Source organism: Panicum virgatum, chromosome 9K (genome assembly GCF_016808335.1).
Source record: "Panicum virgatum strain AP13 chromosome 9K, P.virgatum_v5, whole genome shotgun sequence".
NCBI classification, from domain to species: Eukaryota; Viridiplantae; Streptophyta; class Magnoliopsida; order Poales; family Poaceae; genus Panicum; species Panicum virgatum.
Genome location: NC_053144.1, coordinates 16,575,231 through 16,601,392, shown reverse-complemented (window position 1 = coordinate 16,601,392; position 26,162 = coordinate 16,575,231). Strand labels below are relative to the sequence as shown.

At 45.5% G+C, this 26,162-nt stretch overlaps 4 protein-coding genes and 2 pseudogenes across 15 annotated transcripts; 2 read left to right on the top strand and 4 right to left on the bottom strand.

The window, feature by feature from the left end:
- The first annotated feature begins 6,030 nt into the window (after positions 1-6,030).
- On the top strand, positions 6,031-7,979 carry LOC120650426. The gene is made up of 3 exons (XM_039927567.1): positions 6,031-6,330; positions 7,221-7,315; positions 7,491-7,979. The coding sequence occupies exons 1-3, from the start codon at positions 6,246-6,248 to the stop codon at positions 7,767-7,769; spliced, it is 459 nt and encodes a 152-aa protein (XP_039783501.1). The 5' UTR covers positions 6,031-6,245; the 3' UTR covers positions 7,770-7,979.
- A 216-nt stretch (positions 7,980-8,195) lies between these two features.
- Positions 8,196-9,199, bottom strand: LOC120650428. Its single transcript, XM_039927568.1, has 3 exons — positions 8,907-9,199; positions 8,760-8,826; positions 8,196-8,650 (listed from the first exon to the last, which is right to left on the bottom strand). Exons 1-3 carry the CDS (start codon positions 9,043-9,045, stop codon positions 8,506-8,508), a joined length of 351 nt encoding a protein of 116 aa, XP_039783502.1. The 5' UTR covers positions 9,046-9,199; the 3' UTR covers positions 8,196-8,505.
- A 276-nt stretch (positions 9,200-9,475) lies between these two features.
- LOC120650427 lies at positions 9,476-11,946 on the bottom strand (annotated as a pseudogene).
- A 174-nt stretch (positions 11,947-12,120) lies between these two features.
- Positions 12,121-17,628, top strand: LOC120650424. 11 transcript variants are annotated; one of them, XM_039927559.1, is made up of 4 exons: positions 12,121-13,271; positions 13,506-13,555; positions 13,793-13,888; positions 15,177-15,424. In XM_039927559.1, the coding sequence occupies exon 1, from the start codon at positions 12,271-12,273 to the stop codon at positions 13,216-13,218; it is 948 nt and encodes a 315-aa protein (XP_039783493.1). In that variant the 5' UTR covers positions 12,121-12,270; the 3' UTR covers positions 13,219-13,271; positions 13,506-13,555; positions 13,793-13,888; positions 15,177-15,424. The 11 variants fall into 11 exon arrangements, with proteins under 11 accessions (XP_039783493.1, XP_039783491.1, XP_039783492.1 ...); XM_039927557.1 differs by having other exon boundaries at positions 13,506-13,597; XM_039927558.1 differs by having other exon boundaries at positions 12,121-13,275; positions 13,506-13,597.
- Positions 13,795-17,139, bottom strand: LOC120647762 (annotated as a pseudogene).
- Positions 17,629-18,213: 585 nt separating the features above from the next.
- LOC120650423 (factor of DNA methylation 1-like) lies at positions 18,214-23,497 on the bottom strand. 2 transcript variants are annotated; one of them, XM_039927554.1, is made up of 9 exons: positions 23,348-23,497; positions 23,088-23,168; positions 21,235-22,155; positions 20,856-21,037; positions 20,635-20,724; positions 20,277-20,567; positions 19,990-20,193; positions 19,557-19,612; positions 18,234-18,426 (listed from the first exon to the last, which is right to left on the bottom strand). In XM_039927554.1, exons 1-8 carry the CDS (start codon positions 23,460-23,462, stop codon positions 19,571-19,573), a joined length of 1,926 nt encoding a protein of 641 aa, XP_039783488.1. In that variant the 5' UTR covers positions 23,463-23,497; the 3' UTR covers positions 18,234-18,426; positions 19,557-19,570. The 2 variants fall into 2 exon arrangements, with proteins under 2 accessions (XP_039783487.1, XP_039783488.1); XM_039927553.1 differs by lacking the exon at positions 19,557-19,612 and having other exon boundaries at positions 18,214-18,730.
- Between the last annotated feature and the right edge of the window lie 2,665 nt (positions 23,498-26,162).

The following is a 26,162-nucleotide window of genomic DNA, read 5'->3' as shown; positions in this document are numbered from 1 at the left end:
TGACCGTCCAGTCTCTTGTTAATTGGGAGGTAGAAAGTGATTTATGGGAATTAATGATGATACACAGCACTGATGACTGGCAGAAGTACATGCAAGCAGCTCTAGAGCGTGGGTGGCCTCTGAACATTCTTGTTCAAACCCGGGAGAAGACACAAAATGAAATCTAACATGGTGTAGATCAAGCAACTTCGAGTATTCGAAGAGAGACCAACTATGTTGAGCAAGATGAGTCAGAAGATATAGAGAACCAAAACATCGGACCATAGGGCCTTGCTGATGAGGGAGAGAGGATACATAGCATTGTGGACGAGATGGAGGTAGAAGACCAAATCGCAATGGAGATGGAAGAATATGAGGGCTCATCTGATGACGAGCAGTACTCATTGCCAAAAGAGTGGAAGGAGCATGGTTTTGGCAATCATGTCGTAGAAGACGTACGAAATCAGGAGTAGGAATACAGAGGGAATGGGGTAGTGCAAGGTGCCACATATCCAAACATTGAAGCCGTAAAAGATGCTGGAGACTATGGGCAATATCATTGAAACGAGAATTTAGAGTCGTAAAGTCTGGCAGTAAAAAATATGAGGTAAAGTGTGTGAATGATGGATGTCCATGGCGAGTACATGCATTCAAGGGAAAATGGAAGTCGAACTGGAAATGTTCCATTGTGACAGAGCACACTTGTTTGCTATCAGAAGTTCTTCCCTCGCATCGCAATATATCATGCGACTTTATTGCAAAGCAAATATATGGGTTGATTATGGACAACCTAAATTATGAGCCAAAAATGATTGTTCGACACATTGAGCAGACTTACCAGTACACCATTAGTTATTTGAAGGCATAGCGGGCTAAACAAAAGGTGTTCGAGATGCGGTTCGGCACATACGAGGCATCATATAATAACCTACCTCGTATGTTATCCCAGGTTACTTCTAGAAATCCTGGAAGCTTTTATGACACATACCTCGTACCAGCCGTGACTAGGGGGCAAAGCATTCTGCAATGAGCCTTCTTTTGCCTAGGTGCCTGTGTTAGGGTATTTCAGTGTTGTCTTCCGGTGATCTGCATTGATTGCACATTTCTGACTGGAAGGTATAAAGGTCAGATACTCACCGCAATCGGGATAGATTGCAACAACCAAATAGTTCTGCTCGCATTTGCATTTGTTGAGAATGAGAACTTAGACAGTTGGTATTGGTTCCTTGAACGAGTGAAGGTTCATGTTGTTGTTGCACGTCCAGATGTGTGCCTTATTAGTGATAGGCATGCAGGTCTGCTACAATCAATACTAAAATTGCAACGTGGAACTGCGACAATGCCTCCATTGTGGCCCGATGTCCAAAACAGGTGATGCATTAGGCATATGGGTGCAAACTTCTATGACCACTTCAAGAACAAGGATCTTAAGAACATATTTAAGAGGTTGTGCACCCAAAATCAACAGAGAAAATTTAATGCATTATGGCAGATGCTTGATCAGTTGACTGCAGAGCAAGTAAAAGTAAGGGCATCAGGAACAAGCACGAGTCAGGCTGCAGAGGCTAAAGATTCAATTGAGAAGCCATTTTCACACTGGATTCGAGGTGCACCTAAGGAGAAATGGTCATTTATTTATGATACCAATGGAATATAGTATGGTATTCAGACAACGAACTATGCAGAGTATTTCAATATGGTTATGCATTCTTGTCGTGCCTTTCCTCTTGTGGAAATTGTTGAGTTCATCATATATGGGTGCATGTATGGCGGCCTCGTGGAAGGATGACCTGGAGGCCCGTTTTGCCCTGGTTGACCGCGTGGAAGAAGCAGGTCCGATCAACCCGCACCCGCGAGCAGCAGGTCCTTCGAAGACCTGGTTCCTATAGTTTACAGTACGTATTCATTGCATATTTAAGTTTAATTGTTACAATTCACATGTTGCATTGTCAGTTGAAACCATTAATCTTAATTGTTTATGCAGCCTACCCTGTTGGCTGCGGATCCCGACGAATACAGTGTGACCAGATCGCTGGAGGCGTACCTACTTTGGTTGTTTGGTTACATCATGTTCAACAACACTCATGGCAACTCGGTCGACAGGATTCTCCTTCCGTATGCACAGGAGATTGCGGATGGGGACGAGGACGTACCGCCCTACAGCTGGGGTGAGGCGGTACTTGCAGCCACTTACTGTGGATTCTGCGACGGCTACAGGAAGACACATGGGAACGCTATGCTGACGGGGTGCCCACTACTGCTGCAACTTTGGTCGTACGAGAGGCTAGCCGTTGGTCGGCCCATCGTCAACCACGAGCCTTACCACGAGGCAATGTACGGCGACGAGGAGGACGACAGGCCCACTATGGGAACTCTCTGGAACTGGCGTCAGGTACGTTCGCAATAAATCTAATTTTGTTATTTATTGTTACATGATGCATTAGCGCACTTTTAATTTTACTTATTCGGACTGCACAGGTCCTGGGCGCATGCGCTGGTTAGACGCGCATATCTTGAGTTTGTTTCGGAGCTCGACATGCTGACGCCCGAGGACGTTGTCTGGGAGCCTTACAGCCCAGAGGCTGTGGCTACCCGTGCACCAGCAGGCCTGTCTTCGCACTACTCCGCGAATGCGAGCCTGTGGCTTACTACAGCCGTCCTGGTTTACGACATCGCGGTTGAGGCATATTGCCCCTGGAGAGTCAGGAGACAGTTTGGGCAGCGCCAGGAGTTTCCGGTGCCCACCGCGTTGGAGCGTGTCAGTCGCCAGGACCACAGGTAATTATGAATGAACTTGGCTCATACATTCGTGTCAATTCTAACGATTCTTCGTGGTCCACTTTTATAGGTTGTCAAGGAGTGGCTTGCCGTGCTCTGCTGATTGGCTCAACAAAATGCAGCCGTGGGTGGACCAATGGGAATAGGCAGACGAGCACTTGGTCCATCCAACAGGACCACACACAGACAGCTCCTTTAGGGCTTACCTCACCTGGTACTTACCCCGAACTCGGGCTCGTCTGGTTTATGTTGACACTCACACGCAGACACACCAGGCGAGGCCTCAGGATGGCTATGCCCGGCACCACATGGAGGCACTAGCTGGCGTGGTGAGTCTCTTGATCATATTTGCATATATATATATATATATATATATATATATATATATATATATATATATATATTCATAAGATAATTCATGTGTTACTAATTGTTCCTTTACTCAATAGATGTAGTTTCGCCTTTGCAACATGATGGAGACGGACTGCTCGACTTACCTGACGAGGGTACGTGCCGGATCCCAATGACCCAGTTTGAGCAGACAGAGGCATGGTCGAGGCAGCGTGACCAGTTGCGTTCAGTACTGCACAACTTGGGAAGCCGTGTGTAGTATGAAGACAGCCACGAGTCGTCCCAGGCCTCGTCATCGTTCCCGTGTCCGGCGACCGTGCACCGGCCGACGTCTCAGTACTACACAACTGCAGGTAACGTAGATATCTCTTTAAAATTAGATCAAGTGTTGCTACATATTTACTAATATCACAAACAGGATACGATCCAGCTACTGCGTTCGGCCATACTGGAATGTTTAGAGGGGCACCACCAGTTGGCGGACCATATCCAGGGATGGTACCGGGGCCACAGATACCGGCCTACACAGGTTAGTTTATGTTTCGTATTTCGGTTTCTACATGTCATGACGAAAGACACGAGCGTAAGCTAACATCCGCATTTTATGCGTAGAATTCTACCCCGATGCGGGCGCCAGACCTTCTTCCTCCTTTCAACCTGGTACAAAACACTCTCTCAATACACTCACTAATTTATCACGCAACATATGTTGGTTTATGTTTATATGTTACGCGGGGTTTGTTTTGAGTACGTTCGTTCCAGATAACGAGGGCGTCACCTTAGACGAACTCGACAGTTTGACTCCAGACTCACCTGGAGCGCACGGTGACCCCGATGTCTTGGGGTATTCACAGCTAAGAGGAGCACCACTTGGGATCTCTCAGCAGCAGACACCGCAGCCCTCTTTGCGTCCTGAGCGACAGGTGAGGTCTCCGGATCGTCACACCTACTCCAAGGGCCATGTCCGTGCCCAGCAGAGGACTAAGTGGGTCCGACGCCTTAGGGGTGGTTAGATATATCCGATGTTTGTATCTCTGATATTTATTTGTAATGAGATAGTTGTGGACCGCTTATTTATACACTTCAACGTTCACCTCTGATCACTCTCATATTTCCCATTACATACGATAGATGGTATGTTTATGCTTCGATGCTCCATTACGACTAAGTACGATTCAAACTCGACATTATGTACATATTCAGTGAATGCAAGTTAGGTACGAGACATACATACAAGCATAATACAACATTAACAATACTAAATGCGAATACATCTTCAACCGATGAATATCATATGTTATAGATCATGGCATGAAATCATCTAGGTCGTCATCCCAGTTGACAGATGGTGGTGCTGCAGGTGGTGTAGTATGGCTCGACGAACCTCTTGTCTTCCCCTTTCTCTTTTTTCTGTATCTACGTTCATGTACAGGGGGAGGAACATCATGTGTTGGAGGCCATGGTTTGGGGGGCATGAAGTCATCCATGTCGTCATCCCAGTTAACACAAGTTTGTGCTGCAGGTGGTGCAACATGACTTGACGAACCTCTTGTCTTTCCCTTTGTCTCTTTTCTGGTTCTAGGTTCATGTAAAGGGGAAGGAACATCATGTGTTGGAGGCCATGGTTTGGGGGGTCATCCATGTCGAATCCCAGTTAACACGAGTTGGTGCTTGAGATGCTGCAGCATGACTCGACGAACCTCTGGTCATTTGTTCTTGCGCAGGCCAAGTACTATCACCCGAAGATCTTATCCACCTCCTTCGTCTAGTTTGCGGCATAAGTCCACCGAAGATACATACTAATTTACGGAAATTTGGTATCGATTTGTTAATCAACTCCGTGTCCTCGGGGTAATCCTATCATATAATTAAACAACAATGTTACTGTTTCATAAATATGGATTCCAAATGACGGACGGGATTAGAACTGAATGGGAGTTACCTTAATGTGCATCGCATACACCTCTGGCCGCATCCATATCTTACAAGAACTTTGTAAGAATCCAATGATATTAGAATGATTCGCTAGTTCACATACTCTCATGTATATCTTCCGACGTTCTAGCTGGTGTCCCTTTACATCTTGCGTTGTAATACCTCGAAATAATGTGAAATCTTTAAATTCTACTACTTTGGACAACACCATCTCTATCGTACAATCCGCTAACGAATCCAACTTCTTACTGATAACAAGATGGGTCATGATATCAAGTATTATACTAGATTTTTCTTCGGTCCATGAAAATCCTCCACAATTGGAGGCAGTCATTGCCTTATGCTGCAATATCAATATGGTACTGTCATAATTCTATTCGAATTCATAATTAATTTAAAAACAAGTCTGTAATAGTACTGAAATTGTAATACTAAACGAGTGTTCTAAAGCACCAAATCTAATTCAGCTAATCCGCTAATTAAATTAAATTGTTATACAATATCAATGGATTCATACGGAAGTTACCGGTAGATCACAAGTGCACAATTCGGCAGAGCTTCGCCCGCTTTTCTTCTCCTCACCCCTCTCTTTTTTTCTGAATTTTTGGTGCAATTTTTGGGCTCAAATGAGAAGGGAATGGAGACATGGAGGCCAGGGCTTATATAGGGTGTGGAGGGAGGGGGCGACAGGACCCCCTCCCTCCACACACCCCCAGTCATGGACCACTTTGCAAATTTAAAAAAAATACATTAAGGTCATGTCGCTCGTTGCTTGGGCAACAGGACCCCTGTCGCCCCTAAGGCGGGCGACCGGTGACCATTTTCGAATTTTTTCAAAATAGACATATATTTTTGAAATTTTTATTTTTTTTAAATATAAAAAAGAAAAAGACTCCAAGAACATCTTCTTGAATGGGCCCAGTAGCCCACAGAATTGCTTTGCCCCTCTACTGTGCCGGCCTCTTTCTTGGTGGTGGTGGTGGGGGGGGATCAGATCATCGGAACAGACGGCGTATCTCAAAAAAAAAAAAATCAGAACAGACGGCGGAATCTATTCCCAAATCCCAACTCCCAAAGGAAGAAGATTCGAAGTGAAGCGGAGAGCCGACGAGAGAGCGCAGCGGCAATCCAAACCCCAGGGGCCAGGGCAGGAGGGATCCATCTCCGCCCAGTCGCTCGGGATCCTCACCTCGCGGACCACCATGGCCGCGCCTTCCCCCTCGCCGGCGGAGGCCGCCCCGCAGCTTGAGGCCGCGGCCGCCGCCGCCGACGAGGAAGACGAGTGGGGTGAGTAACCGTGACGCGCCCTCGTCTCTTGCCGTGCTTTGCTTACCGGTAGCTAGCTTCTGGTGCGGGTGGTTTTGCCATGGCACGAGTAGACAAATTTTGAGGAACGGATGGTATAGTATAGATGCTGGGTTGACCTCTTGCTAGTAAGGCGCGCTCATCCTTGTCGGAATTTTGTTGGTGTTGAGGGATTGCCTGAGACATTGTGCAAGCATGCTCGTTCTATGCGGGGAAAAAGTCTGATGATTGTAATTCAGTAAGCTATGGGTCACTGCGGGTAGAAGCCAATCTAGGGGCCATTTGAAGAGCGTATTATGCAGAATCAATTAGATGATTTTTCAGGTAGCCACATGGCAGGGACCTAATGACCCAGGGTTATAAACTGCAAGCACATTTGCCCATTTGAAGGAAATAAACTGTGAATTTCACCTTACTTTTCCTGCTTGATTAAATCAGCCAAGACTATGCATGACAAATTTCAGCAGAGTATATGCCTTCCTTGCCAATCCTTTGCATTAGTTATTCAACTCGAGTCAATTTCCTGTTGAATTGCTTCTCTTTGCTTTCATCAGTTTCCCTGTTGGATATTAACCCTTTCTTTACTTAGAAACCTTTTGAATTGCATGGTTAAACTAGGATATATAAAAGGACATGAGGTTATGAACCAACTCAGGCAAACAATGAACTTCGTTGAGTGAAAAACGAATGGTATAAATCTTACTAACATATGACTTGGGGTTGTTGATTGTTATATGCAACTACAATTTAGTTGTCGGAATCTCAGATTGTGGTATGTATGGTAGTTGTAATCCATGAATTGCATTCTTTGCTGAGCTCCATGTAATCTGCCCTGCTACACATCCTTATATAATTTAATTGTGCAACCACAGATGCGGATGGATATGTTATTCCTAATTTGCCCTCTCAAGATAATGATGTGATTGAGCCTAGTATCCCCGAAGCAAAAGATCCTGAACCCCTACAGGTATTTTCTGGAATGCTTTTTCTGAACTCTTTTCATAACATTTACTTGTCTGAAACTATTTATCGTAAGATTTTAGTCTGTTCTACGCCCCTTTTACAACAATGTTTGAGCTCTATGAACCACTGGCCCATTGATGTTTGTTGTCTCATGGAGATGTAAATTCATTCTTGATCAGGCAAAAAATGAGAAGATATACTTGGGACCTCATGGAGCTCCACCATCTCAAGTAAAGCAGCAAGAGCTGAACACCGTTGGCCGAAAGCAGCGGTTCAGGAACAAGCTGGAGGAAGCAGATAGAAAATTAACTGGCAACGCTCAGGAGAACAAGGTGGAGAGCCTCAGGGAGTTGATGGGCGCCAGGGCAAGTGGTACCAGCATACCAAGGAGCTCTCCTCGTGATTGGCTTGATCCACACTGCCATGAATCTGAATTTGATAGAAAACCAACTAGGTGATTGGCAAATGATGCCGCGTTTGCCTAAAGGTTGATAAACTGTAATACGGGAGCTATTCCCCAATAATAGATACTCATAATCGACTAATAGATGAAAGAAACATGTTTCCTGGGGTGTAATTCATCCGAGCTCTGCTGTTCTCCGTGATGTTGAAATTCTGTGGGTTCAATTTCCAAGTCTGATTTCTAATTAATTTCAATTATGTGTCTATCCTTTCGTGTGTGGTTTGCAATGGAGAAACTGGCTGTTGCAAAAGTAGATCTGTGACATGTAAGTCTGAGTACACTTGAAATCTTTGTACACGAAATCACACTGGGATGTATTTTCCGTTCTCATGTCTTATCTTGGTTATTTTTCTGTAGCTGCTGCTAACCCAGCTGCATCTTGATCAACAGTTATCCTTTTACACCTCTTCTGGGCAATTCATTGACCTTGAACATGGCATGGACTGAACATTAGTTTATTTTAGATACAGTATATGCCATTTGTATAGCAGAATCAGTTGAGGTGTTCTGGAAACCAAGAAATAGTTGGACAAGTGATTGCCTGACTACTGCTGATGGTACAAACCTTGTCTTGTGTGAAGAACGGAAGATTGATACTATGCTTACAAAGCGTTGACTCTTTATCTCTATGAAGGTAAAAACATGCAGGTCTCTCGCTGGAGAGGATGCAGAGGAAGTGACAAGGTGTTTGGCTGGAAGCTCCCAAAATGTGATCGCGCAATGACATGGTTTCATCGTACAGGGACCTTGATCCAGCCATTGGCAAATGCGATGGCAAGGATGACGAAGGGGGTGGACATGCCGAAGATGATGATGTAGGGCAGGGGCGTCTTCATGGGGTTCTCACCCTCCCTCTCCCCTGCAGTCTGCCAGTACCTGCATTCCATCATCTCACATGGAGTGAATCAGTCACAGCTCAAAGGCTGCTCTGAGGAGAACGCAAGGTTGCATAAGCTTTAATGGAGAAGTGAGCTTCACTGCTTACTGTTCGGGCTCCTCATCCCTGGTGATGAACTTCTTCTTGCCTGGAGGCTTCAGCTCCCCATCTCCACCTGCGTGCTTCAACCTCCCAATCAGCCTTGTTTCACAGAGCAAAATTAGAACTAGGGAGGATTGAGGAACCATACCATACCAAGCTTAGCTGATATCCTGGCACGCCTGCTGATGACGCGATCACGGAACAAACTGGCACCTTTCCTGGCCGATGGCTGGGCAGTGAAGGCAGCGCCGCTGTCGACGACGGCGAGGAGGGAGGGAGTTACCTTGGCCATGGCTGGGTTGGTGTGGAAGAGAAAAGAACTCTCCTACCTCATGAGCATCACATGATGTAGTCGTGCATGTGACGGCGTCCAAGAGGACAGGATAAGGCGGGTGCTATCCTGGCTCATTCTCTTCCAAAGCACAGGCCAAGGTTCACAGGTTGTGGTGACGTGGCCCGGCCATATGGCACCACCTCTCATGCCATCCAGTTGGTGGCTGACAATCACAAATCGGAAAGATTCTGAATGGCAGACAGAAGAAACCAAAGTGTTCACTGCAGTAGGAATGCTTCATTTCTTTTCCATTCTAAACAGAACAGAAAACATTAACTTAAATTGAATTCAGTATTCTGATTAGCAAATGTTTCAATCATGATCAGCACAAAAACCTTCCCTGGTAACAAACACGACCTGGCTAAAATATTCTCACAGCACAGAACCATATGAGAAGTCGGAAGAGCTTTTTTTTTTCATACTGGCAAAACAATTAAAATGAGACATGGCATAAATTCGTCCATTTGAGAATAAAAAAGAACTTTGCAACCGCTTTCATTTGCACCTCAGGAGCTACCAGCATTTTTATTATTGGACTGAGATTCCGATATGATATATTTTGCAACATCAGCACAGCAGGTAAGCTTATCAGCCTTGTCATCAGGGATCTCGATGGAAAACTCTTGCTCAAAAGCCATAACAAGCTCCACCCGATCTAAGCTGTCCAAGCTCAGGTCCTTTTGGAAATCTGCCGTCTCAGTCACCTGCAAGCATTTACATGGCAAATGTGAACCAGAGCTTATAGACACAAACAACACAATCATACTGCAGTAGATGTACAATTTGTAGAGCTGCTTAATAAGCGAATGCTAATTTTCCATGGCCAATCATCTGTATTACCGGTAGCACAGACTTAAAGAGGAATTAGGTCCCATTGCCCGTACCACTCACAAAACAACATAATCATAAATATGTTCTCTAAAACTGATTAGTGCTTTTACTTTTGAAAGCATTTAACAAACAAAACAGCAATTAAAAAACTCCTATGATAAACACTCTTAACATTGTCAACCATTGTTACGTACTTATGCTGTCATGAATCCTCATTGCTTCCCCAATGTGCCCTTTTTATTCATACACACCGTCTCATGAACCTAATTAATTATGTGGAGGGATCCAGGCTTAGAGTTGGAATGCTGCTCTTCTCAATGTAGATCTTGGATTTAAACAGGTTAGCCAACAACTTATGACCTTGCCGAAGGACCAAGTCATCTTTGATTACATTTCCAAGTTAAAAGTTTTGAAGATACCCTATCCAAAAGAAAATCTTGCATATATTATATTACAAGCTTTCAGGACTTTATCTCTACTTGAAATGGTCAGGCAATGACAGAGAATATCCATGCATGACATTGTGGAAGTAATCTGTAGAGTATCCATGATTCCAGCATGACATTATGGAAATAATCTGTGACAGAGGATGATGATCTATTTGTATGCTCCTTGCACTTCCATTTCTACTAGAATGTGTTCTGTTACACTCAGTGACTTGGATATCCAGCTAATTCAGACAACAGATGGAATGGAACATCATAACTTAACATTTTACTACAGATTCACAGAAAATATCACGGCACATAAGAGCATTAGCCTACCAAGAAAATATGACTAAAGAGGAGCTAGTCATGACTGTTATAAGCAAGTCCTGGAATAGGATATCATTCTCAAGAAGGTGATTCTTTTCTTTTTCTCTTATGGAGGGACGCATGCATCCAATCACTAACAACAATACTTGGAATAGGATATCATTCTCAAGAAGGTGATTCTTTTCTTTTTCTCTTATGGAGGGACGCATGCATCCAATCACTAACAACAATACTTCCGGAAAGTAGATTGTTAGAAGCATCTTTCTTGAACTGAAAAAGGTGTTAGCATATCATTACCCATAATCCATTCTAGCTGCTCAGTTTCTGTACTATAGAGTTAGTTATGAGTCCATTTCAGCTCACTTTCCCATTTTATTAAGAATTGTTCCAAAAGCCTCAGCCCCAATAGTTCTGTACCATGATATTTCGTTCTTGAATGCCACTCACAGCTGTAAGACCAGAATACACAAATATCAACACACCCATGCCAATCTAAGTAAGCAGGAATTAGCAACACCCACGAGGCCACAAGTGACAAATGCGCTAGCATCATTATATATCGTAAGGGCATTGGATACAAACAATCTTTTGAAGGTAATATTATTGTTTGTTGTTAATGACTACAACTACCATCCTACCAAAACTAGGAGCTTAAATTGGACTATTGATGTATAAGCACTGACATCCACTATGCATCCATTCCATTCACACATTGCACAGATGTGACTGCAGGAGGCAGGAGCAAAGATGCTCGTGAAGAGACAGAGAAAAGGGCGATGATACATTGATACTAGCAGAGCAGACAGCAGAGGCAAGAGCCCACCTTGTCGGCGTCGATCTTGTCGAACCTCCTGACCAGCTCGACGACGCGCGCCCTGACGGCGCTCTCGGAGCCGGAGCCGCCGTCTCCGCCGCCGCCCGCCGGCGCGCTCATCCCCCGCGCGAACCACCAGCACTGCGACGGCGGGCGGCGCGCGGAGCCGCAGGTGCTGCAGCACAAGGGCTTGCGCCGCTTGCATCTCGCGCTAGATAGATAGACGAAGATGGAACGGTGGACCAGGTGGAGGCAAGCAAGAAGAAGAGTTTGGAAGCCGCGGCAGCAAAAAGGGGAGGCGGCGGCGGCGGCGGCGGCTTCTCTCACGTGCGGCTCGCGTCGTGGTGGACGCTGGAGAGCCTGGAGGTGACGACGACAAGGAGACCGGGCCGGCAAATTGTGAATGTGATTTTGGGCCTGATCATGAAGCCCAAGGCCCGATGTTTCTTCCTCGCGGGGCTGGACCTCGTTCATTTTGACCGATGGGCCCACGCGACGGGGGCTCGACTTTCAGCCCAGGGGTATGTGTGTGGTCGCAACAGCTATGATTTGGGCCCAGGTCGTCCTGAACCTTATTCGTGGTTCTCTGAATCTAAGTTCGTCATCATCAAGTATTATCTCTTGAGTATTTCTATTCAAAAACTTCAACTCCCTTTCGTGGGTATGCAAAAATCTGTCAGATTCAAAAACTTTAACTCCCTTTCGTGATCAGATTCCGGAATTCGTATCTGGAATCAGTGGGTAAGAGAAAACCGATAGGCAAAAGAAACAAGGAAAGTTGCCATGGCGACGATGGCGCTGCCGGTGCCAAATCCACTCCCAAGCAGGATCAGCAGCCCAATCCTCCGCCCCCGCTGGCGCTTTACCACCGCCGCCGCAGCAGCAAGAACCCCTGGCGTCCAACCCCTCCCCGACGATCTCCAGCTCGTCGCCGACGTCCGCTCCCCGCACAACCACATCCGCGTCGCCGACGTGTCCCCGCGCGCCGCGGGCCACCCGCTGGCCGGCGCCCGCCTCCTCCTCCTCGACGGCCCCGGCAACATCCACTCCCTCTCTTTCCCCCGCCGCGCCCACCGCTGCCCGCTCACCGCCACCTACCTCGACGCCTTCGCCGCGCTCCCGCCGCTCCTCCCGCGCCCCTCCCTCGCCGTCCTCGGCTTCGGCGCCGGCTCCGCGGCCCGCGCGCTCCTCCACTTCCACCCGGGCCTCTCCGTGCACGGCTGGGAGCTCGACCCCGCCGTCCTGGCCGTCGCCCGCGACTTCTTCGGCCTCGCCGAGCTCGAGAGGGAACACGCGGCGCGCCTGCGCGTGCGCGTCGGCGACGCGCTCGACGCCGAGGCGCCGCCCGGCGGGTTCGGCGGCGCCTTGGTCGACCTGTTCGCCAACGGGAGCGTGCTGCCGGAGCTCCAGCAGGTGGGCACGTGGCGACGGCTGCGCGGGATGGTGGCACCGGATGGGAGGATGATGGTGAACTGCGGCGGCGGGTGCGTGGAGGCGGAGGAGGAGGGGAGGGATGGCGAGGCGGTGAAGGACGCTACCTTGCGGGCGATGGCCGCGGCGTTCGGGGAGGGGATGGTGTCGGTGATGGACGTGGACGGGAGCTGGGTGGCGATGACGGGGCCACCGGTCACGGCGCCGGATGCGGCGGCGGCGTGGAAGGCGCGGCTACCTCCAGAGCTGCGAAACTTTGTTGATATGTGGAGGCCGTATGATAACAGGAGTGGCGAATGAACTAGCCGGGAGATTCTTCACTCCTCTCTTCTGTGGTTGGTTTCAACATTTCAGTAAGTGAGCACACATCTGAAATTATACTACTTTGTTTCAGTCAATTTTATTGACCTTGTGGTTGGTTTAAGGATGCTTACTTGGTGTGTTAGTTTTGATTTACCAGCCAGTCAAAAGGTTGTAGGCAAGCAATTGAAACCATACTAAAAAAAGGAAAAAGAATTTTTGCCGCTACAGGGTTGCCAAGCAACGCCAACCTCCTCAGAGGAAGTAAGTTCTACAGCGTATTTCAGGCTTTCAGCTGTGGCAGCAACAAGAGAGGCTCGGCAGATCTAGCTCAGCGGTATGTGTTCTTGTTCTTGTTTGTCTTCCACTGCATCACCAGGTACGCCACTGCCTCAGGAATCATTGCTTTCCGACCATCCTTCTGGTTCCACAGCTCGGGTACGGGATCCCTCTCGAAGGGACTGTACTCATGCATTTCAAGGAGGGCCTTGACAACTAAACCGTGTGCCTCCTCACCAAATTCAGATTTTAAAGCTTGCAGCTTCTCATGATCTTCCTGAATTTTTTCCTGTAGGGTCAAATGAAAATTAGACCACAAGCATCTGTCACCAAATCCCTATCACCGTAAACAGAAGTTCACCAATGCCTACCCAAAAGAAAATGAGTTGAGGTACTTTTCAATTAGTCCAATATTGTCACGATAAGGGAATGTTGAGCTCGCAGTGCAATCAATTCGGTTAAGGTTCAAACAGCCACCCAATCTGGGAACTGTTTCTTAAAATACTCATATTAGAAGGAACAAAGCACAAACATGCAATTTAGAAGGAACAAAGAACAAACATGCAATAAATCATGATTTACGAAACGAGAAACAGTTGTCAAAATAAGTAACAAGTAGGTGTAACTGTGCAAAGAACAAGGTTAAAGCCAGTATCCATCTGGAGCAGCAGATAATATCAAGCATTACAAATACACGAAGGTTTACCTTCTTCATTCCTTCAGCATCAATATACCATTCTTGCTGTTTAATCTCATGCTCCCATTTTGAATATATAAGTGCGAACTCCACGTCAAAGTCATCTTTTGCTATTCTTTCTTTGCATGCATCATGAAAAGCTTTTCGATCAAGCTTGCCCATCCTTTTGACACCAAAAAAGCATATTCGATCGAGCTCCTAACTTTCCTGACCTTTGTTCCAAGGCCTGCAATACGAGTAATTTGTTCTCAACAAACAAAGACTCAACATACAAGTTAACACAAATAGAAAACCAAGTCAATAGTCATGCATACCCTTATCATCTCTTTCTTGGCCTCTTCCAGATCCTCACTAGCCATTCTTTCATTATCAAAACAGGTCTGGTTAGTATCCTTAGCATACTCTATTTCCTCGTCTATCTCTACCAGTTTTTTACGCATCTTATCAAGCTGCTCCTGCAATTTTGTATCTTCATCAGCTCCCATATGCTTCCTAACCTCTAACTCCCCATTCAACTGTTCTCTTTCCAATTCAAGTTCATGTTTAGAATCCAATTGCCTTTCCAGATTGGTTAACACCCTCAAAGCATCATTTGTGTCTCCCTGCAATTCTTGTTTCTCAAGGAGATGGAAAAGTTCACTATGTGCCTCTATCTGCTTCTGCATTGCTAAATTAAGACTCTCCTTCTCTTTTGCATTCTACAAAAGTTTAAACAGCATATGCTGGTTCAGATCCAATTCTTTAGTGACAGAGGAAAGGTTCTAACTATTCATATTAAGCTCCATAAAATCAAATAGGATGGGAAGATAGAAAGAAACCTACCTTTTCTATGTCTTCTTTGAGCTTTGTTTTGTTCTCAGTATTGCTTTTGGATGCCAACTCTTCAAGTTGCTTACGTCTAATATCATTTTTTCGTTGCCAGATCATCAGCTCTTTATCCAATCTACGACTGTCCTCAATCATTTTGCTCATTTTTTCACAGGCAACTTGTTGGATCTGTGTTATCCCTGTTCATCAATCAAAGGATATAGTGTCAATAAATTCGGTGAACAAAAGATGAACCATGCTGCGATAAAATTTAATAAGCTGTGCTGTGTGGTGTGTGGGTATATGGTGTGCATTGTACGCGTTCACTTTCTTCTCTCTACTGCAGTGATATACAGTTCTCTTACATCCTTATCGAAAAAGTTGTCTCACATATTCAAGAAAAAATGCTGATGATTTTTTGCAGATTTACATGTGGAGAGTAAATGGTCATTTTCGTATGCAGTATGCTCTAAAGTAAAAAAGATTTGAAGTATTGTACTAACTATGATTGTGTTCTTGAACCCATCGATCTTTCTCCTCCATCACCCTACGAAGTTCAATGGCCTTTTGATCTTTCTTCTGCTCCGGTTTCCAGATATCTTGGTTCTTCTCCTCTATTTGGCAAACATAATTAGCTATACAGCTCTTGATTTCTTGTTGTCCTTCACGTTCCCAGTCACCGGCGCTTCTTAGACATCCATTTTTCCTTAAATGCTCCCCAATTGGCCCAGGTGAGTGATAATCGTCAAATTGCAAGCCATCCATAAGGATAGCCCCTTCTACAGTCTTCTTTGTTCCAATCTGCCTTACCATATTTTTTCTGTATGAAATGGGTTTCAAAGTTCAATGCATCATTGAATCCACTCCAATCCGTAGCAAACTTGACAATAGCGCAGAGTATTTGGTGGTCATTGGGATTCCCAAGAATTGCAACTTCAAGATGTTTGAACTGTGAGAGCTGTTTGCTTAGCCTATCCTCGTCTGTCAGACCAGGAGGTAAAGTAACCAGAATTCCCATCCAGGGCCATACAAACTTATCTTGTTCATTCTTTAAATTCTTGGGCACGACAGCCAGTTGCGATGACTTCTCTGATGAGCTGGCTAAATTCCTCTCCAAATACATAGCAAGTGCAAGATGTGCTGCCCTCTCCTTGGCCTTGCGCTTGAAAGCAGATCCTACATCCGATGCGTGCTGCAGCAGCTCGTTCAGTTTGTAATCCTGCTTCTTTTTCCCCAGGCAAAAGGGGCAACGAAAAGCTTTCTCGCCATACTTAACTTTCATTTTTCCAGCCTGCAGTCGGGCATGGATCTTCTCCTTGTAGTCGGTATGTCTGAATCACTGACATCAGATTCCTCAGCAGAGCTATTCTCCATTGGAATTTGAAGATAGTGAGAAAAATACCCTGTGGATGAACAAATAAAAAAAGCAAGATGTTAGCGTTATAAACTGATTTAGTGGTAAAATCGGTAAAGCAAACACTTCCTGTTACAAATTGAATGGAAAGCTAAGCTTGGAACTTTATGTTTCCTTTTACCTTTCGAGTCTTTGTCCCAACAGGAATATGTATGCACCCTACAAATAGACTTCTTGACACAGATAGCAACCACTGTGATCTGTGCAAGAATGGAACAAGTACACTGTATATATGGAACATGAGGAGGAAGACTATACGTTTCCACATTGAATCTGGTGAAATGCTGCAACATATGCGTGTGGTTCATAAAATTTGCTAGTCCTCTACTTTGAATATTGTCAAGTTCCGCGAAGAGATACCATCTCAAAATGAAAAGAAATCCCCACGACATGAAGTTCTCAGACCATTGCGGACGAACCAACATATGCAAACCGCATGCGCACAAGAAAGAAAGGGGGGATTCCATCGAGAAGAAAAGCCGTCGTAAAGCGATCAGAATAATTTACCACGAGGGCTGGTGATGTGGATCGTAAGAAGTCGGAGAACAGCCAGGAACACGACGATCCCAGACCCTGATCAACCTGCGGATTGAAAAGAAAAAATTTAGGGGGAGCATTCAAGTACAGCAAGGGGAAAGGGGCCTGGGGCTTTTGGTTGGACTGAACAAATAAAAGAGCCCGTTCCCCCGTCATCTAACGCTGATCTTTCGTGATCTTTTGCAGCAGCGACCGTCTCCCTGGGGACGGAGCGGGAGGAGGAAGGGGAGTCTTTGTATTTCTACCGTGATGAGAAGCTGCTGGAAGGAGGAGGAAATGCGACGCGAGTTACCAGGCGGCGGCGGTCGCTCCGTCTCCCATTGCCACTGGGGCTCGCAGCGGCCGGGAAGAGGAAAAACCAATCGCCTGGCTTTGCGAGAGGGAGAGGAAAAGCCCCAGCGAGCGAATGCGGCGCCGCTGCTGCCTGTGTTGATGTCATGAGGCCAGTCTCGATATACTCCATCCCGCGAAGAGTGTAGTTTTAGAAAATTTCGAACACATTATTCATTCAAAGAAATGACTCATTGCTCATTCAAAAAAAATGGCTTTGTTACATCTAATTGCTTCTACCAATTGTAATTGAAAACCATGTTGTTTATTTAGTTTTCTGGACCTCAATAAATACATATGCATTGGAACTTAAAAGTAATATCTACTAAATATTTGATTGGCTCTATGTGTTTTTCTATACAATGTTTTTTTATATTTGGTATTACTTTAATTAGATGGATCTCATTACCAGCTAAAATTACACTCTTTGTTGAACAAATTTTGAACGCTAAAACTATACTCATTGTGGGTCGGAGGGAGTACAGTTTTATAATGCACAGTTACCAAGACCGGGAGTAGTAGGTAATCGTATGTAATACCGTAATGGATGTGATGTGTTTTGGAGAATTGGCCTTTAATCACAAAGAGGTGAACAATAAAAAATGTATCGAATGCTGCAATCTCCAAATGCGGAGTCTTTATAAACTGAGAAGTAAGAAGTATTTTATCTCTTCAACTGAAAAAACTGTTGTTTTCAGGTACTTTGTGGTTTATGAAAACTGTAACACACTAACACCCAAATAGGGCCTTGAAATTTGCCATGATTCTCCTTGTGACTGGAAGTTGGTGGCCTAGTAACTGGAAGTTGGTGGCCTAGTAACTGGAAGTTGGTGGCTTGCCCGTATAGTATCTCAAACGGGGACAATACCATTTCATTCGAAAAGGGAGAAGGGCAATAACAAACCTGAAATCGACTTCTGTAGCAGCAAAATAAGAACTAAAATCACAGTATGTTTGCATTTTGCCAAGAACATTTGATTGTCCGAATAATGAAGAGAACAGGTACTCAGGGTGGTTACAGTTTTTGTCTTTTAGAACAGAATCTAAGGTACCACATAGGCACAGTATGTTGCCTAATGATGCTTGCTAATCGTGCCCGGAGATGGGACGAATGAAGTAGTACATTACAGAATGTTTCAGCAAAGAGGTCAGGGACATGAAGACATCAATAGTTGCACATGGTCTAGCAAGGCCCTTTCAGGCCACACTCATCAGGTGTAGGACTTTTTCTTCTTGTTCGTCCTCCACTGCTTCACTATGTACGCTGATGCCTCACCCATTGGTGCTTTGCTGTCGTCATTGAAGTTCCACAGCTCGGGCAAGGGATACCTACCGCTGGGATTATATTCGTTAATCTCAAGGAGAGCCTTCACAACAATATCGTGTGCCTTCTCGCCGAGTTCAGCTTTCAAAGCTTGCAGCTTCTCATCATCCTCTTTAACGATTTCCTGTGCAGTCAAATGAATGAATGTTAAGACACTGCAAACATGCTTTGCCAAAGATTAGCTAAGGTAAGCATTTCATTTTAGTCAGCTTCAGCTTCTGAAAGGATTTTGTTGCAACAAGTTCTCTTTTTTTATTTCCTATGGAACTCTACTATGTATATATTGGATTTGGGTACTTTCTCACCAATTTCTTCCACAAGATTTACTGGAATGCAAAGTGTAGGAAGTATGTTGAGTTAACATTGACAAATTTGCTGCCAAAAGATGCTGTTACTGGATAACATAGAAGTACAAGGAAAATTCTATAGGCAATGAATTGATTGTTTCAGCAATGTAAATGATTCTTTACTCAATCTTAATGCACAAATGGTAAAATTGAAAGTTGATAGATAAACTCGGTGAACTTAAACTGAGAAGAGATTGATATTATTACGGAAGAACGGTAACAGTTGGCTGCAGTAAAGCTATAAAATTTTGAAGCTACGTTTTTTTCAACCTGCATTTCATAATTCCCAATCTGAACGTCCTATTCACATGAATTAAAGGTATTCATGGTTCAATCAGTACAGAAGAGCATTCAGCTATTTTAATGTCAAAAACGCACTATAAATTGCAGTAGGTGGCATTTGTAAAGTCAGAAGAGGGGTTGTGAACAAGAGTTCCATAATGACTACCTTAAAAAATGTGTTTTCAGTACATACTTCACATTTAGTCCCACGACGTTGAGATTATAATTTAAAGACCCTTTCTTATTGACGCATCAAAATCAAAATGACAGAAACAATACACAAATAAGCAAGAAGTAATGGTATCTAAAACAGAAAAGAAACTATTTCCCAGTCTTCACAAGTTTAAAAAATAAAAAACACATTGCTTCAGGAATACCTGAAATGATGCACATTGGTTCAACAATTCTCAAATGTATAAGTGGGAATTTAATATGGTTACTAAAGGAAACAAGCATCAATTTGGCGTAAAAAGAGTCCAGAGTCTGACTCTTCTGAAGAAACAAGTACAAGCCGGTTGTTGCTACCCATTTTCATAGGATAAGTCCACAATCTACCACCGAATAACTGAGTTCACAATATACCACTGAATGTTAGGCTGACATGTAGGTCTTGGGCCCATGTGCCAGCCTCACAAGTCACACCAGTGGTATATTGTGGAACTATGGTATTCAGTGGCAGATTGCAGAATGGCCATTTTCTTGCCACCGCATAAACTACATAAAAATGGAACAGAGAAGTGAGAAAAAGAAGCACCTTTGCCTCCCCATCAACATTGATTACTTTGAAAGGATGCCATTCTGGTTGCCTGATCTCATCCTCCCATTTTGAGCACAGAAGTGCCAACTTAACATCATCTGCTATCTTCTCTTTGCAAGCAGCAACAAAAGCTTTCTGGTCAAGCTCACCCATTCTTTTGACACCAATATGTGATCGAACTCTAGACATCTTTTGTAGGTCCTACATAGCAAGTAAATTGTTCTCAGAAAAAAGGTTCAGTTAACAGAAGAAGCTGAGTCAGTAGCTATAGATCTTATACATACAATTATCAGTTCTTTCTTGGCTTCTTCCAGCTCATCGTTGGTTCTTCGTTCCTTAATAATCAGGGTCTGGTTAAGAGAATCGATATCCTCCAGTTCATCTTTTTTCTCTTCCAGTTTTTTACGCAATTCACCGAGCTTCTTCAAATTTGTATCATCTTCTGATTCATCTCGCATATGGCTCATTACCTCTAAGTTCCCCTTCAACTGTTCTATATCCAGTTCAAGTTTTTGTTTGGAAGCCAACTGCATTTCTAAATCATATAGCTTCTTCAAAGCATCTTCTTTCTCTTGCTGCAATTTCCGGCTAGTGAGAAAGGATTTCACCAGGGAAATGCATAAGATAGTAGGAATGCAATACCTTTTGTTTCTCAATAAGGCGCAAAAGCTTCTCATCTTCTTCATTTTTCTTTTGGGTTGCTAAACTAAGAAGCCTGTTCTCCATTGCATTCTGTAAAAAAAATTTACAGCAGACATATGCATAAATCCACTACATTAGATAAGAAACAGATAAAGGCTTGTCGATTCTACTTGATAAATTCAGGGACATCAATCATGCTGGAAAACATAACGAAAGTCTACCTCTTCTTTTGCCGCTTCAAGCTTTTCTCTGTTAGTGTTGCCTTTTTCGGCCAACTTTTCAAGTTGTTCACGTTTCTTGTCAATTTCCTTTTTCCTAGTCTCCAGTTCTCCATACAATCGAATATTTTCATCGATTATTTTCCTAGAATTCCGACAAGCATCTTTCTGCATCCTTCTTATCTCTGTTAATCAAAGAAGTGAAATAAACTCAGCCAATTCAGTGAGCACAAGATGAAATTATGCTGCGGCAAAATATATTTAGCCATTCTGATTTTGTTTTACAAACCTTGATGTAAACAAAACAGGTAACATCATTTAGTAGTTAGCATGCTATATGATGTAAAAACATGTGCAAGATTGAAATATCTGTAGTACATACTTTCATTGTGCTCTTCAATCAGTCGATCTTTCTCTTCCATCATCCTATCGAGTTTCATGGCAATTTGATTGTTCCTAAGCTCCAATTCGCTCATGTGATAGTTTGTTAACCCGATTTGGCGTGCATAATGAGCTACACGCTTGTCAGTTTCTTGCATCCCCTCACGTTCCAGGTCACCAACACTTCTAAGATCTCCATTATCTCTTAGATGCTGCCCAATTGGCCCAGAAGAGGTATAATCATCAGATCTTGCAAACCATCCATAAAGATCATCCTTTCTGTGATTTATTTTGATCCAATCTGTCTTACCATACTGCTCGACTCTGAAATGCTTTTCAAAAGCCAATGCATCCTTTAATCCACTCCAGTCCTTAGCAAACTTGACAATGGCACAAAATGTCTGGTCCTTGTCATCCCCAAGAATTGTAACTTGGAGTGGTCTGAACCGTGAGAGCTGTGCTCTTAGCCTTTCTTCACTTTCCCTAAAAACTTCTTCGCCCTTCAACTCATATTGTAAGTTAACCACAATGCCCATCCATGGCCATACGAAAACTTCTTCATCACTCTTTGTCGTTTTTGGCTTGTAGACCACAACTTGCAATGGTTTCTCCAACGAGCTGGCTATATCCTTCTCTAAGAACATAGCAAGCCCAAGGTGTGTTGCCTTCACCTTGGCACTGCGCTTAGGAGCAGCTCCTATTCCTGTGGCATGCTGCAGGAGATCCTTGAGGTTGTAGTCCTGCTTCTTCTTCCCAGGGCAGAAAGGGCACCGAAAGGTATTCTCACCATGCTTCGCTTTCAATTTTCCGGCTCGCAGTTGGGCATAGGTCTTCTCCTTGTGCTCAACAATATCCGAATCACTAATGTCTGAATCTTCTGCAGAGCTATGTTCCATTGGAATTGAAGTGGGGGGGGGGAATCCTGAGGGTGACACAGAAAAGCAGGCAGTGTTGCCTTCTGATTAAACAACAGTAACGGACAAATGCTCGTAAAATAACCTTGCCAGTTGGATATCGAATGAAACACTACTGTGGGAAACTTTGCAATTAGATCCAGCATACTAAGCAGAAGATAAAGTTTCATTTTCTTTAGACCAAGCAACTTGCTACTTGTTTGTAGGGTGCAAATTTTGGTGATACATACACACCTCTGAAACAGGCATAGCAAGTTGTTTGACTGGTTAAAGTGGAACAAGTTTCTTTGCCGATAAGTAGAAAATATAATCAGTCTAAGAAACATAAAGCATGGCATGTCAAAAAAAATTTGTCCTTGGCACAAAACATTGGTATGAAGGGTGAAAGAAGAATCCATATAACTACAAAATCGATGGTGTCATGATTTGGAGACTTCATCGTGAACCGTGTTATTGCAAGGCATTTGCGCTGCAAGATGGGGCGGAGCTGCGGCGGGATTAGACAGAGGAAGGCAATTTATGGCTGTGATTGGCGTGTTCTTATGGTGTCCAGCGAAATATTGTGATCCGTGTGGACCAACAGGATTCGCTCGTCCCTGCAATTTGAAATGGCTTCGAACCGCACTAAGGAAAATTATATCCAGCTCGCATTGCCTCTAAACAGAATAATCTGTCCCGCTATAAAAGCAGCCCCCTGCTTTTACCATCCCTTTGAAAGAAGCTGGCAAGTCACTTGGCAGAAGCTGGTACGATCTTCTTGTCACGCAACGAAATTTGACTCAATAATAACCTGTCTAAAGGCAGGCGAGAAAACCCTAAAGATTGGTGCTTCGGCTCGTTTCTCCGGTCCCAGTACCAAATTCCTTCGAGAGCCAAATGTTCAGGGTTGAACGAATCGGCATATGAAAAAACCCTGCTTGACCCGGAGGAGCGTACGTACCAAAGATGAGGAGGCCCGGCGCTGGAGGAAGCGGGGAGACCCGATCACAGCGGAGCGAGCAGGCGGCGGCTTCACAGAAACCTGCGGATTGAGGGAGAGAAAGGGGGCGGCGAGAGGTTAGGTTAGGGCTTTTGGCTGAGTGCTATAAAACCCCAGCCACGAAGAATCTTGGCCGGCCAAGCAAGAAAACACGGCGACGACGAGACCGATCCTAATCGAGCAGGATAATATGGACAGTAATCTCGGTAGTGTGGGCTCACCTCCGCCGCCTCCGGTCGCTTCGCATTGGCTTTGCGCCGCCAACCAACGGGCCGAGCGGGGGCGGCCACGAGAGAAGCGAAGCGTCGCGAGCCGAGAGCGAGGGCGAGCATTCATTCCCTCCCCCGTGATATCAGCTTTCCCCTTCTGCCTGCCGCCGAGCTGCCGCGTGCCTGGCTTCGGGGGAAAAAAGCAGTCACGTGGGCCCGGTCTGCGGGCACCGCCCCGCCGTTGGATCTTCCTTCCCTCTCTCCATCTCTTGCATTCCCCCTGTTCGCGCTCCAGAGCTTCGCCAGATGCTGGGACTACCGCTTCCGCAATCGAGACTCTAGACACCAAAATTGCATAATAATTCAATGATGACAATAATGATCCCTAGACACCAATCTAAACTCTAAAGCCTCGAGGTTCGAGCCGAGCATAATTCAACACTATTGTTAAGATTATATTTGATATTAAATAATATATCATAATCTAAAAAACATAATAATGATCCCTGTATTTTTAAATGTATATGTGCATTACCTTGTCTTGAGCGTTATATATTTATAAATATAAATTAAGCATCTAAAACAATACTCCTAATATTAAAAATATAATAATAATAATAATAATCCGATCGAGTCCTTTTTTTTATGTTTTGGAAAAGAAGAAGCACTAACTGACAGGGCCCAGTCGTGTCAGAAAATGAGAAACTATAGTCATTTTGATGGAAGTGATGAAGTAACTTAGACCTCGTTTCAATGTGCTAAAACATAAGGGCTAATTAAAGTTTAGCCTAAATATGTTAATCGCTTAAACATGAGTTAATTAGGTGCCCATGGTTTCTAACTACCAATTAGCCAGTGTCTATGCAATTAGCTCATATTTAATCTCTTTACGTTCAACAACAGGGCTGAAGTTTAGCTCCGGAATTCTAACAGGACCTTAACTTGGCCATCCAATGCCAGCTACTATACCGCTTTGATCCTCGAAACAAAATGCGTGCGCAAAGAGTTTTCAGTCCGCATTGTGATCTTGCTCGATCTTCCTTTCCTGCCACAAATAATAGAATCCAGATGCTGCTAGTACGTTGAACAAAATGTCAAGACGTGCCGCTGCTGCTGGTTAACGATGCCACGGCGACGCCGTATGCCCCGTATCCGGCATGAGCCTGGACACGACAGGATCATCGTCTGTCGGGCTGCCTCTATCACAAATCCACCCTGTACGCTCAAGATGTCGAGACCTGAGTCAGCAAGCCACCACAAAAAAAAGGTCCTGTAGATGCTGCCTGTCTCCTGTCCACGTGAGCGGCGCCGATCTAGCGTCGCCAGGTGTCGCGAGCGCCACTACAAACAGATGGAACATGACCTGAATCCTCAGAAAATGGAGTGTACGGTAGGGAGCTGTTCGGCGACATCTTCTGTGATTCCAACGCTTAAGATATACTTCATCCGTTTCAAACTAGTAGTAGTTTAGAAAAACCAACTAATAATTTAGAACGGTGGGAGTAGATAAATTTCATCACCCGGGCCCTCCGGGATGCTGATCGACGATCATGAAGCAGCGCCTGTGCTCGACGATCCGATCAGGCAGAGAAAAGACGCGAGACACCTTCAGGCTTCTGCAATCTGTTGGCCTTAGCTTTGTGGCGCTGTTAAGTCGGTCTGAACGTTCTCTGAACTTTCAGTCTCGTCTCGTGCTCTCTCAGGCTCCTTAAGGCTGAAGCTTTAATTTCTCTGAATTTCAGCTCTCGGCACGCGAGGACGTCACCGCCGCTAGAATTCCAGGAACGGCGGCCTCTGTGGCGTCAGCGATCGACTTGCATTGGACCGACCCAACGGATTTGCAGGTTGGCTGGATTTCACCGCGTAGCATACAGCTGCGAATCACAGCGCGTGGAAACCTGCTGTGCCTGCAGGACACGGTCTGTCAGTATTTGATGATTTGCTCCCTGACTAAGCATGCGCCGGCAGGTTCCGTGACACTTCCCAGACAGATGGCGAGGCATTTGCATTAGGCTCTCCGCACTCGTCACTCTCTAAATTCACTCTCTAAAAAGAATATTTCTACCTGGTCATCAAAATTCTCCTCTCTATATTCAGTTTCTCCGCGTTCATTCACTCTCTAAATTTCTACTCTATACCAACTACCAGGAATGGGGCCCACGTGTCATAATTATTTTTCCTTTTTTTACCCCCCTCCCTCCCCACTCTCTCTCCCACCGCGGCCCCTCTCTCTCCCTCCGCCACCGCGCCCCTCCTCCCCCGACCACCACCGTCGGCCACCTCCTCCGGCCTCCACCGCTGTCCACCTCCTCCTCCCTCCCTCCTCCGTTCTCCTCCCTCCCCGCGCCGGTGACACGACGGGCGGCGGCGTGTCGGGCCACTCCTCCGGCCTCAGCTCCGCGCCGCCACGGCCTTGGGTGGGCGCCGAGCCCCTCCCCTCCCGGCGGCCCCTCCTCCCCGGTGCCCCTCTTCCTCGGCGCGGTGGCCATGGCCCGCCTCGAGCTCGGCGGCCCGGCGGCCATGGCCCTCAAGCTCCGGCTCCCCGCTCCCTCGCCCGCGAACCGCTCCCTGCTCGGCGTGGTGGAGCGGGCGCCGTGCAACCTCCCTCCTCGCCGGTGCACCCCTCTCCTCCCTTCCTCGCCGCGCCGGCCGTCCTTCCCCCTCCCCTGCTTGGCCGGCGTGCGCCACATCCCCTCCCCTGCTTGGCTTGCGGGACGGCGGCGGCGGCCATGGCGTGCGGCGGCGCAGAGGTCCTCACCGCCCCCAGCAGAGCGCCGGCCACCCGCGCCCCAGCAACCGGCGGGCGAGCGAGCTCCGCCGCCGCTGC